This window comes from Mustelus asterias, chromosome 31 (assembly GCF_964213995.1).
Source record: "Mustelus asterias chromosome 31, sMusAst1.hap1.1, whole genome shotgun sequence".
Classification (NCBI taxonomy): Eukaryota; Metazoa; Chordata; class Chondrichthyes; order Carcharhiniformes; family Triakidae; genus Mustelus; species Mustelus asterias.
This window is the reverse complement of record NC_135831.1, coordinates 5,666,154-5,679,251: the sequence shown is the minus strand read 5'-3', so window position 1 is coordinate 5,679,251 and position 13,098 is coordinate 5,666,154. Positions and strand designations below refer to the sequence as shown.

At 46.8% G+C, this 13,098-nt stretch overlaps 1 protein-coding gene across 1 annotated transcript in view; it reads left to right on the top strand.

The window, feature by feature from the left end:
- Nucleotides 1-11,291, top strand: part of LOC144481731 (mucin-17-like) — a 73,301-nt gene extending 62,010 nt beyond the window's left edge. Inside the window, exons 9-11 of the mRNA XM_078200878.1 lie at nucleotides 708-884; nucleotides 9,957-10,078; nucleotides 11,112-11,291. Coding sequence (XP_078057004.1) covers nucleotides 708-884; nucleotides 9,957-10,078; nucleotides 11,112-11,116 — 304 coding nt within the window. The 3' untranslated portion in view covers nucleotides 11,117-11,291. The remainder of the gene's footprint in view (nucleotides 1-707; nucleotides 885-9,956; nucleotides 10,079-11,111) is intronic.
- Nucleotides 11,292-13,098: the final 1,807 nt, after the last annotated feature.

Here is a 13,098-nt window from a genome sequence, read left to right as displayed (position 1 = left end):
GCAATTATGTCAATTATGCTACACACTGTTAACAACAGAGAGCTGCGCATAATTGCTCATGATGGACACACAGTCAGTCACGCCAGGAAGTTGGCACCCAGACAAACAGTCTCCAAGATTCACGGAGGGAGAGCTGGGCTGTCTGCCAGACGCTTTGGAAGAGAGGGGGGATCATTTCCTTCCCCTGGACGGGTGACAAGTCAGGGGTCGTGGCACCAACAAGGCCTGGGAGGCAGTGGCAGTAGCAGTCAATGTCTGTGCACTGCCACAGAAGACCAGCTGCCAATGCAGGAAGAAACTAAATGATCTAGTTCGGGCAGCAAGGGTGAGAGTCCAACCCGTTGTGCCTTCAGTCCAGTCTGTTGTGCTGCAAATGTCGATCCATCCCCTGACACATGGCCTTCCAGCACCTGGCCCACCCAGTGCCGTGGCTGAGAACCGCCCCCCTCCCCTCCATCCCCCCCCCCCTGCTCGAAGCTGGTCGTGCCCAGAAAAAGTGACTGGGAAGATGGGAAGCGTGAAAATGGTCATGTTTCTGAAATATCACTTTTCACGTAATCTTACCACCTCGCTGAACGATGGGCAGGTCGAGGTCATACGATCGTGCCCTATGACTCTAATTCTGGGTGTTACACTCTGGTCTGGCATGAGCAATGGCATGTGTGGTCTGCTAGTAATAGTGAATTTTTCTTTTTAATATTTCCTAGCTGTGACATGACTGATGTCTACTGGTACTTCGGAGGTTCCTGTAACATCTTGATTCATAAGAATGGGTTGATCAGTGGATTATCTGTAGCTGTGATTCTGCTTCTTCTGGGTCATTTAGCCCTAACAGTCTACAAAGCGTGGTTTCAAAAGGCCACAAAACAACGCCTCGGAAAAAGGTACTGTAAAATATAACCATCTGAGACACTAAACAGTTGGCTCTGTGTATTTGCACCTCTTGTGAACTTCAGTCAAATAGAATTTGGAAAATCACTAAAAACCAGAAGGTGAGATTTATCAAGGACATCGAGAGGAACTTTCCCAGTCAATGAAAGGTGAGGTTGCATGCATGCAGGGAGTAAAATGTTTTAAGATTTTATCATTATCCTTTCCTCCTAATTTTCTGCAGGGTAGGTTCCAAGGTCACCCCCGAGCGCCTCTAGGCCAAAATACTTCTTCTCTCAGATAGTATTATCACTTCAACCACTTGCAGCTGCCAGTCCTGACTGTGGCAATGGGTGCAGCTTATGCACCGCCATCTGGTGTCATATGAGGGCAGGCTTCATTTCCACAAGTGAGGATTGGCGATGAGGTCCAGCTGGAAGGAGGTGAGGCTCCCAATACAGACTCAGCAAGCAAAGGGTCAACTCCCTCAACATTTCTGAGCACCAGTGCCTCAGGAAGCTCTGGTTGTTAGAGAAAGCTGCTACCGACATCTGCAGTCTCCTGAATAATACCTGCTTCCTAGAGGAGATGGACACATTACTAGTGGCCAGTAAGGTGCCTGCTAACAACAGGTCACCACCAAACAACTCTCCCCTGCTATACCATGCCCCCCCCACTCCACACTGCTTTCCCAGTCTATGTCTTTCACCAAGCTGCGTGCTCACTTCTGCTGCAAGGAGAGAAAGCAGATAGGTATGTGTTCATAATACTTTTGTGAAGAGGATGAGTGAACAATTTGTGGAGGGTGACTGTTAAGTGTGAAGTAAGCAATAGGCTGAGGGTCAGCAGCTGAGATAGGGTTGTAAGATGTCTTCAGAGAAAGGAATGACTGGAGTTGAAAGGTGTATTTTCTGAGGAGTGCTGTGCAAGAGAACACTGAGAAATCAGAATGTGGGGCTTGTCATCTGAAAGCGTTACACACTCAACCGACTCAAGAACAGCTTCTTCCCTGCTGCCATCAGACTTTTGAATGGACCTACCTTGCACTAAGTTGATCTTTCTCTACACCCTAGCTATGACTGTAACACCATATTCTGCACTCTCTCTTTTCCTTCTCTATAAATGGCATGCTTTGTCTGTATTGCAAGAAACAATACTTTTCACTGCATACTAATACATGTGACAATAATAAACCAAATCAAAATCACTTGTCTTCCCCACTGAGATCCTGGATCCTCAAATAAGTGTTCAAGAACCTTGCACCAAATTAGTCACAAACAACCACAACTGATCGTTAATGTCATCATCCCAGATGAGCTCCCAATTCTGTTGTGACCCAGAAAAACAGTTATTGACTGACTGACTTTCTTCAAACATTCTCTTTTGTTATGGTCACAGGGGTTAATAACTTCAGTATTGCCTGTGTCTGCTTATAGACAACTTTCTGAAAGTTTTGGGTTGTGACACCTGCAAACGCAATCCTGTAGTCGGCCTTCAGGACCTAGAAGCATGGCCAGATGTGGTGGAGAGCCAGCAGGTGTAGGAAGGGTCAGGAAAGGCACCAATAGCTATCAGAGTGTAGAAGCAGATCATGCTACTTGGACATTGTGGTGACCCATTGTAATTACATGTTGTATGCCTGGACACACCCCTGCTGCACCTGGCCCGAGACTCCTCCCTTTCCACCTGAGACTCCTCCCTTTCCACCTCCTCCTCGCCTCAGTCTGGGCCAGGTTAGCTACAAGGGTGTGTTCCAGTTCTTTGCGATTAAAAGCCTGTTATTTTCACTCACTCGCTGGAGTCCTCGTAATTGATGGTGCATCAGACATCTCCGAAAAAGCCAAGGAAACAGTCACCTCTATCTGTGACACGATCTGTACCAAAATAGCCTTAAACTGTGTAGGCGGACATCCAATACCTCTGAAGGCAGCAGTGGCTCTAAACATTTATGCCTCATGATCCTTCGGGGTCACACGACGGGAGTGTTTCACACGACAACGCAAAGTCGCTGAGCAGAGACTGATAGCCAAGTTCCGCACACATGAGGACAGCCTCAACCAGGATCTTGGGTTCATGTCACATTATCTGTAACCCCCATGACTTGCCTGGGCTTGCAAAATCTCACCAACTGTCCTGTTTGGAGACAATACACATCTCTTTAACCTGTGCTTAACCCTCTCTCCACTCACATTGTCTGTACCTTTAAGACTTGATTACCTGTAAAGACTCGCATTCCAACCATTATTTTGTAAATTGAGTTTGTGTCTTTATATGCCCTGTTTGTGAATTGAAATCCCACTCACCTGATGAAGATAAGATAAGCGCTCCGAAAGCTAGTGGCTTTTGCTCCCAAATAAACCTGTTGGACTTTAACCTGGTGTTGTGAGACTTCTTACTCTCTCAATCCTTACAAGCATGCTAACATGCAAAATAGGAGAAGTAGACCATTCAGCATCTTGCCTCTGCTCTGTATTCAATAAGATCGTGGCTGATGTGCTTGCGTTTCGAATTCCAGATTCTCAATTATCCCTGATAATGTTTTATTCCTGTGCCTAACAAGAATCTGTCTACCGCCTTAAAAAATTCAATGACCCCACCCTCCACTGCCTTCTGAGGCAGAGAGTTCCAAAGTCGTATAACCCTCTGAGGAGAAAAGATCTCCTCATCTCTGTCCTCAAAGGGCGACTTCTAATTTTAAAACCGTGCCTCCTAGTTTTGAACTCACCCAGAAGAGGAAACACCCGTTCTACATCTGCCTTGTCAAGACAGATCAGGATCTTATATACTTCAATTAAGTACCCTCGCCCTTCTAAACTCCAGTGGAAATAAGCCCAGTCTGTTTATCCTTTCGTCAGAACAAAATCCACTTACTCCAGCTTTCAATCTAGTAAACCTCCTCTGAACCACCTCCAATGCATTTATATCCTTCCTTTAATAAGGAGACCACGACTGCACATGGTATTCAAGATGTAGCCTCACCAATGCCCAGTAAATCTGAAGCGTAACGTCCTTACTCTTACGTTCAAATCCTCTTGTAATAAAGGATAGCATTTCATTAGCTTTCTTAATTACTTGCTGTGGTTGCAAAATAACATTTTGTGACTCATGCATTCAAACACATAGATTCTCTGCACCTCAGAGTTCTGCAGTCATTCTCCATTTTAGTGATACTCTTGTTTTTTCATTCTTCCTGCCAAAGTGAATAACTGCACATTTTTCCATATTACACTCCATTTGCCAAATCTTTGCTCTCACTCAAGCTATCTATATCCAACTGCAATCTCCATACGTCTTCTTCGCAACATACTTTTCTGCCTATCTTTGTGTCATCTGCAAATTTAGCTACCAGGCCTTTGCCCCCCTTATCTAAGTCATTGGTGTAAATTGTTAAGAAATTGAAGCCCCAACACAGATCCCTATCGGACGCCACTCGACACATCCTGCCAATCAGAAAAAGACTCATTTATGCATACTCTCTGTTTTCTGCCAGCCAATCTTTTATCCATGTTCACATGTTACGCCCCAGATCATGAGCTTTTATTTTTTGCAATAACCTTCGATGTGGCACCTTCACAAATGCTTTCTAGGAATTCAAGTATAGTATGTCTACTGGCTCCCCTTTATCCACAATGTTACTCCTTCAAAAACTCCAATTGGTTCAACATGACCTTCCTTCCACTAAACCATGCTGACTTTTCTCGATCACCTTGAGTTTCTCAGTGCCCAGCCATAAGCTCCTTAATGACGAATTCTAACACCTTCCCCACAACATCCTTTGAAGAATAAAGACAACAATGCAGCTCCAGAGGCCAGAGATGACGGCCGTGATTTTACCGGTTCACCCCGCCCATCAATGGGCAGAGCAAGCTGGTAAAATCAGGCTCACAAGTTTACCGGCACCGGATTTCCAGCGCGGTCAGCCTCTCGCCCATTTCCCATGGACGACATGGTGGCACAATGGCTAGCACTGCTGTCTCAGAGCTCCTGGGACCAGGTTCAATTCCAGTCTTGGCTGACTGCCTGTGTGGAGTTTGCACATTCTCCCCGTGTCTGCAAGGGTTTCTTCCAGGTGCTCAAATTTCCTCCCACTCTCCAAAGATATGCAGGTTAGGTTGATTGGCCATGTTAAATTGTCCTTCAGTGTCAGAGGGATTAGCAGGGTAAATACGTGGGGTTAGGAATTGTTGTCGATGCAAGGTCAATGGGCCGAAAGGCCTCAAAGAACAAAGAACAGTACAGCACAGGAAACAGGCCCTTTGGCCCTCCAAGCCTGTGCCGCTCATTGGTCCAACTAGACCATTCGTTTGTATCCCTCCATTCCCAGACTGCCTCCTTCTGCTCTAAAGGGATTCTATGATTTCTGGCGAGAGGCTAAATATATTATTTAAATTAATTTAAATCCTGATTTCCATGTGATTAGCGAGCCCGCGCTCAATCGTCCTGGCTCACTTGCCTTTGCAGTCTCACTGGGAGAGGTTCTCTCCGGCGAGGAAAACATTTGCTCCCCATAAGCGGGGAACAGTCGTGTTGCCCTCGCCGGTAGAAATGGAGGCTATTGAGGCACCCTGGGGAGGCCAAGAGCAAGGAGGGAGGGAGCCCCTTGGGCAGTGCCATCCTGGCACTTTGGCAATGCCTGCTGGTCACCACCAGGGGTGGGGTATTTTGGGGCAGGGTCTTTGGGGAAGGAGGGCCCACTACCACTATGCCTGCGATCAGTTGGGGGGGGGGGGGGGGGGTGGGGGGGGTGCGGGGCGATCGGTCTGGGTGGCCGGGGTGAAATGTTTGGGCAGTGTGGGTCACGTGATCAGCCGCGGGCCCCTGCAATAGCGGGGGGAGGGCTGACTTGAGGCCAGCAGCAACAGCAGAGGTCTGACAACTCTCTCTCTCTCTCTCACTGTCAGGCCTCTGCTGTTGGAATTGCGCACATTCAGCCACAGAGGTCTATACATGCGCAATAGCTCCCTCTGCTGCCTGATCAGGTTGACTGGCGAATTAAACCCTGCGCACTGCCTCTAGTGGCTAGACATGATGTGGAGATGCCGGCGTTGGACTGGGGTAAACACAGTAAGAAGTTTAACAACACCAGATTAAAGTCCAACAGGTTTATTTGGTAGCAAAAGCCACACAAGCTTTCGGAGCTCCAAGCCCATTCTTCAGGTGAGCTAGAAAGATGAGCTTCTTCTAGTGGCTAGAAACAGCCTAGCCCATTTTTGCAAGCACTATGTGCATAAGATTGGGAGTAAAAACCCGCCCAAAAAAAGGGTTTGCAACTCTCCCATTTTCATGCTATCCAGACACTTGGGCCAGATTTTACCATCAAGTTGCGCCCGTTTTCGGGCATGAAAACTTGGTAAAGTTGGGTGCCCACCTCCGTGCCTGTTACTCGTTCACCAATGGCCGAAAATGGCCACCATCGGGACCGTGCCCAAAATGGGTGTGACGGCAATTTAAATGCATTTGCATGTATTTAAATTGACTTAATGGGCTGCACGCCCAAACTTACCAGCGCTTCCCCCTTTACCACCGTGTTGGCCCGTCCTGATTTGGCATAAAACAGGCATGGTCCCCAAAGGTCTGATTCGGGCGCTCCAGCTTCTGAGGACATAAATTCAGAGCTTCCGGCGGCTCTCTGTCAGATCGGTGATGCGGGAGGAGAGTAGGGGTGGGAGGCGGGTCAGTTGGCTCTCTGGTGGAGTGGGAGGAAAGCGGGTCAGATGGCTCTCTGGTGGGGGGGAGAGGTAGGTCAGATGGCTCTCTGGTGGGGGGAGGGAGGTGGGTCAGATGGCTCTCTGGTTGGGGGGGGAGGGAGGCTGGTCAGATGGCTCTCTGGTGGGGGGAGGGAAGCGGGTCAGATGGCTCTCTGGTGGGGAGGGGGGGGCAGGGGCAGGTGGGGTCTGCTGACACTCTGCGTGCGATCGGTGGCGGAGAAGGGGGGGTCAGCTGCCACTCTGCATGCGATCGGTGGGGGGGAAGGGGGTCCTCTGCTGCCACTCAGCGTGCAATCGATGGGGGGGTGGAATGGGAGGTCTGCTGCCACCCTGCGTGCGTTCAGTGGGGGAGGGCAGGGGAACGCGATCGGTCTGGGAGATGGGAGGGATAAGGGGGGTCAGTTATGCTGTGGGGGTGGGGCAATGTCAGTGGGGGCGAGGGGGAGGCATTATCCGACCCGGGAGCGATGTGGCAGGGGAGCGTTTTTCTTTTTTTTTACTGCACATGCGCAGTTGAAGGCTCCGATCGGAGCTGCAGTGTTTTGGGCGCATTAAACCCCACCCACAGTGCGATTCAGAATCACTGCTATTTTTTCAGGCAGAGTGGGTATGGGGGCGCCTGAGAACGGGTCTAAAAGTCGGATCTGAAACACTCCGAGTTTCAAGTCCACCCAGCACTTGGAATCAAAATGGTAAAATAGGACACTTAGAATTTCTCTTGTAAAATTCCGCCCGACGAATCCGGTGCTGAATGTGAGGATGAGCCTGAACAGCACCAGGGTGAGGAAAAAGATCCAGCATTGATGCTTATGGGGGGGGGCAAGGAAGCCTTGATTCACAGGAATTTCCAATAGTACTCCAAAGCACCCTCCCTCTGAAATAAACTTTGCAGCTCAGTCTGTGGGCAAGATTTTACGGCCTTGCTTGAGTACATAAGAACATAAGAACATAAGAAATAGGAGCAGGAGTAGGCCATCTGGCCCTTCGAGCCTGCCCCGCCATTCAACAAGATCATGGCTGATCTGAAGCGAGTCAGTTCCACTTACCCGCCTGCTCCCCATATCCCCTAATTCCCTTATCGATCAGAAAACTATCTACCCGTGATTTAAACATATTCAACGAGGAAGCCTCCACCACTTCAATGGGCAGAGAATTCCAGAGATTCACTACCCTCTGAGAGAAGAAGTTCCCCCTCAACTCTGTTCTGAACCGGCCCCCCCTTATTTTGAGGCTGTGCCCTCTAGTTCTGGTTTCCCTTCTAAGTGGAAAGAATCTCTCCACCTCTACCCTATCCAGCCCCTTCATTATCTTATATGTCTCTATAAGATCACCCCTCATCCTTCTAAACTCCAACGAGTGCAGACCCAATCTGTTTAATCTCTCCTCATAAGCTACACCCCTCATCTCCGGTATCAACCTGGTGAACCTTCTCTGCGCTCCCTCCAAGGCCAATATATCCTTTCGCAAATAAGGGGACCAAAACTGCACACAGTACTCCAGTTGCGGCCTCACCAGTGCCTTGTACAGTTGCAGCAAGACCTCCCTGCTTTTATATTCTATCCCCCTCGCGATAAAGGCCAACATTCCATTCGCCTTCTTGATCACCTGCTGCACCTGCAGACTGAGTTTTTGCGATTCGTGCACAAGGACCCCCAGGTCCCTCTGCACAGTCGCACGATGTAATTTTTCTCCATTTAAATAATATTCCAATTTACTATTATTTCTTCCAAAGTAAGACCAGAAATTCCTGCCACAGGTCAATGGACATTTCCGTTGTCCGCTCCTCGACCACTCCGATTCCGTGGCGGACAAGGTGGTAGAATTCCAGCGTATGTGTTACATACGATTCCCAGGCTTCCTCCATAACAACTGCACAAAGCACACTTAGGCTATTGAGCACGATCTACATTTTAATAGTGAGGTGAGATACACATACACTATTATACATGTGTCAATGAAAAACGATTCAGCCATGAGACCCCTTCTGTAATCATTGTGACTTAAATTTTCATTTAAGGGTGCCACATATTGGTGTTTCTCCCTCGCCAATGGCTGTATTGGAGGCCAGCTGCTGGCTCTAATGCCCTGCTGGCCTTGATGACTTTGACTTGATGACTGGTCACTGGAGCTTGTGTGGGCTCCAACTGGGCGAGATAGTCCAGCGACATAGCTGGTCATGCATCAGTCGTCTTAGTGTCCTCAGATGCGACAGTCTCTGGCAGAAGGGCAGAGGAGCTGTTGACGTCACCTGGAGCTTCCTGAGAGCAGTCCCCAGATGCATGGATCTGCAGGTGGTCTGCCAACATGAGGATTGTTTGAACCTGCCTGCTCACCAGAGATGGAGTGAAAGAAAAATGCCAGCAGAGTCACTAGGCGTCTCATCCATCTCTCACACTGGCAGTTATCTGCGGAGGTCACTGCCACTGTGTGAGGGCTTGCAGGCCTGAATGCAACCTCAGAAACCTGATTAAGTTTCTACAGCTGTCTTTCCATAATAGGAGTTGCCACGTTTTCTATGGAGGAAGCTGTGTATTTAGAGCTCTGGGCTCTAAATGCTCAACTCTGCATGGACTCCTCCAATACATGGTGCGCTGAACCTCAAGGATCTCTGCCCAACATTCAGGTTCATCCTGCTGGACACCTAGCATTTGCCAACTAATAAACAACACCAGAGGTTCATTATCTGCCTCAGGTTCAGCACTGTCCTGGTCTCCAATCCTCCGACTGGTGGCACCCTGGGGGGACTCTGCCTCTACCATCTCTTATAGCGAGTGTGACATGTCTTCCCCAGTGTGCGCTATCATCTTCTCTGGAATTCCTGCCCATCAGTTAACTGACCAGCTAGCGTGAAACTGCCATCAGTAGCCCATCGTGGGCAGGAGCAGTTTCACATCTGTTTCCGATTCCGCTAACCGTGCTCCCCAGACAAACCTAAAATTCAGGTCTATATATTCATTCAAATGTAAGTGAAATCTTTTCTTTCGGAAAATAATATTTTGGTGTAGAATATAAGAGTAATTTGAGACATGACATGCTTGGGGGAAATGTGTGACTTGGCACCTAGTATTCCCAAAGCTCTCCATCACTGCAGCTTTCCTGACTGTTGTGGCAATGGTGATCTATGTTCAAATGAGATTTGGCGTATCCTTTGGTCCATGTCGTTGCTGCTCATATCTCTCTCAGTGCTTCCAAGGTATGCGCCATTTTCCAATTCTCTCACCAGCCATTGTTGTGGCCTCTTGAACCAAATTGCTGAGGTGATGCAAGGAGTGGAAGAAAAAGGTGTGCTGACCTATCTGGTGAACTAATCCTGTAGAAGATAGTTTAATTTCTCTTTTATTCAAAGTGCAATTATCTTACAATTGTGTCTTTTAACAGAGAGGATGAACGAAACAAAATTATAAAGTGGGAAGACGGCAATTCAGAATGGCACAATCCTGAGGCAATCACTGTGGCCAACAGAGAAGCCATAGGCTTTGACAGGAATACTAATATTTTATGTAAGTTTTTCACGTTATCACGACTTTACACAGATTGTACTGGCAATAGAAGGCCTAGAACATATCAAATTTCAGCTGATATAGACAAGTTGGCTGTATTGAGAGAATGGTTTGAAAACAAAGTTTACTGACAGTAAATAGTAGCTTGGGGATTATTGATACAGTGATTGAGTCAACAACGCAGAAGTAGATTATAAACCAATCGCTCAAGCCCAGGGGTCAAACTTTCATAAAAGATTTAGTGTTTGAGACTTACAGTCAGAATAATGGAGCGATCATCAGTGCTCACCATTATTAAACAGTAAAAGACAGCAACTTCCAGCAGCTGCAAATGTGAGTTGAATAAAGAAATTAGAAAGTTGTTGTCCAAGTTGCCCAGCTCCCACATCGAATGTCTGGGCATTGGGATAATTACATGATGGACCCCAGAAAAAAATTAGGGCTTATCCATTCAACTATAAGTGAATTTTTAAGGGTATGCTGAGAATTAATTACTATCAAACATCCTTTCTGGCACTGAAAATCAACTTTAACAAGTATGGAGTCGCAGATGCCAATTCTTGTTAGATATTTTTAATAATTAAAAATCTAAAATATTTTTTCTTCTGTTCCTGCTTCTTTAATCCCTCTCTTAATCCTATTTTAAATATCATGCTAATTAATCTCCTGTGGTGTTGCAAATTAGACTCCAGACCAAGTATCATCTTTAGGTGAACTGGGATTAGAGGGCAATAGCTATAATTCAATTCCCATTCCGTTCCCAGTATTATATTGTCATTATCGATTCCTATGTTCACTATTACACCAGGATCTGCCCATATAAATGTCTCAGGCTGTAACAATGTCCTTTTATCTATATTAGCACTGCAGCATCTTCACTGTCGGAAAGAGAGTAATTACAGCATAACAAGCTTACATTTGTAGTTCCCATTATAAATGTCGACATATGAACATGTGGGTGACAGGAAGAATAAGGTAGTAAAAATGTTTTTAATTTAGATAGAAATAAAAGATTTGTTTGTTTCTTTTGCAGATTAAAATCCAGAGGCCACACATTGAACCACACGCCTCGATTTCTCATGCATAACATGGTCAGATCATCTACTTGTGTTTATTGTTGGTGTGTACGTTTTTCATTCTGTCTTTTAAAGTGTGTTTTGATTTAGCACCATGTGTGGACATTCTATCATTAAAACGATTGTCTGCTTCCATGAAAATCTTAGTGGTGTGTCTTTTCACAATTTAAACAATTAGGACACTGGGTAGCTCCAATATCAACCAATAAAAACACACAAGGGTCAGGTGAACTAAATTGAAAGGAAGCTTGTCAAGCAGAGAGCTGTTGGGTCAAGAGGCTTGTTCCTGTGCTGTAAAGTTCTATATTGTTCTGTGTAAAAATGCTTCCTTTACAAAGGACACAACAAATAGCAAATTTAAACATTAAAAATATTAATAACAAATATTTTGCCAATGTCTATCAAACACTCTGGTCTTTGTGCTGGTCACCAATCATGGAAGGTGTCAAGTATACTGTGGGGTGGTGGGTAGGAGCCATCATTAAATCCTTCTCCAGACCCACCCAAACAGGCACAATGGTGAATGAATGGCTTCGGTTGTTGATCCTCTGTGGTTCATTCCCAGGTTCATGTGAAAGGGTGAATATCAATCTCTTTGAGGGATAATCCTTGTCCCTGGATTCTATCTACAAAGTTTGGGTTGGAATGAAGTGCTATGCCACCCTGGACTTCCAGAGGATTGAGTAGCCATGACAGTCACAGTGACTATGAACACCACAGCACAACTCTGCATCGCCTTATTGACTAGCTGGGTAAAGATTGAGTGGTTGGGGTCAGTGGTTATGAATGTAGAATGAATGTTGTGATGAATCTGCATTCTATCCTCTCCAAGGCCCGTATATGTATGGTGCCCAGAACTGAACACAGTTCCCAGATATGGCCTGGACAGAGCTTTACACAAGGAAAGGATAACTTACTCTCCTTTGTAATATAGGCCCTTTGAGATAATCAGTGGTTAGACAATCAAAGAACAAAGAACAAAGAACAATACAGCACAGGAACAGGCCCTTCGGCCCTCCAAGCCCGCGCCGCTCCCCGGTCCAGGATTGAATCCTGAATCCAGGATCCCCGCCCAATTTTCCAGCCTATCTACATACCAATATCCTATCCACCGAGCTGTCCCTCACAGCTACGATGCTTTGTTCATCACAACCTATTAACTCACCCCCACCCCCCCCTTCCAGACCATGTGATCTCCAGGGAGAGGCGAAAACCCAGAGTGAAAACCCCAGGGCCAATATGGGGAAAAAAAATCTGGGAAATTCCTCTCCGACCCCCTGAGGCGATCGAAACGAGTCCAGGAGATCACACTGGCCCTGATCGGAAAATGCTTCCCAACCCTAGTCATTTCCACTTCCACGAACACCATATGAATTCCCTGCCCCCGAGACAGGTTCCCAACTATCCGCAGTCTCGCTCTGTACTGGCACCAGCAAGATGATCATAGAATGAAGCCTTGAAACAAGAAACAAGGAACAATTAGCCCGCGCCACTCCCTGGTCCAAACTAGACCACTCTTTTGTATCCCTCCATTCCTACTCCGTTCATATAGCTGTCTAGATAAGTCTTAAACGTTCCCAGTGTGTCCGCCTCCACCACCTTGCCCGGCAACACATTCCAGGCCCCCACGACCCTCTGTGTAAAATATGTCCTTCTGATATCTGTGTTAAACCTCCCCCCCTTCACCTTGAACCTATGACCCCTCGTGAACGTCACCACCGACCCGGGGAAAAGCTTCCCACCGTTCACCCTATCTGTGCCTTTCATAATTTTATACACCTCTATTAAGTCTCCCCTCATCCTCCGTCTTTCCAAGGAGAACAACCCCAGTTTCCCCAATCTCTCCTCATAACCAATCAGGCTATATTCTGTTTTGTTATTCTCCAGATCAAATCTCAAGACTGCAGATCCACACTTTTTAAAGTCCCTCTACTGATCTGATTA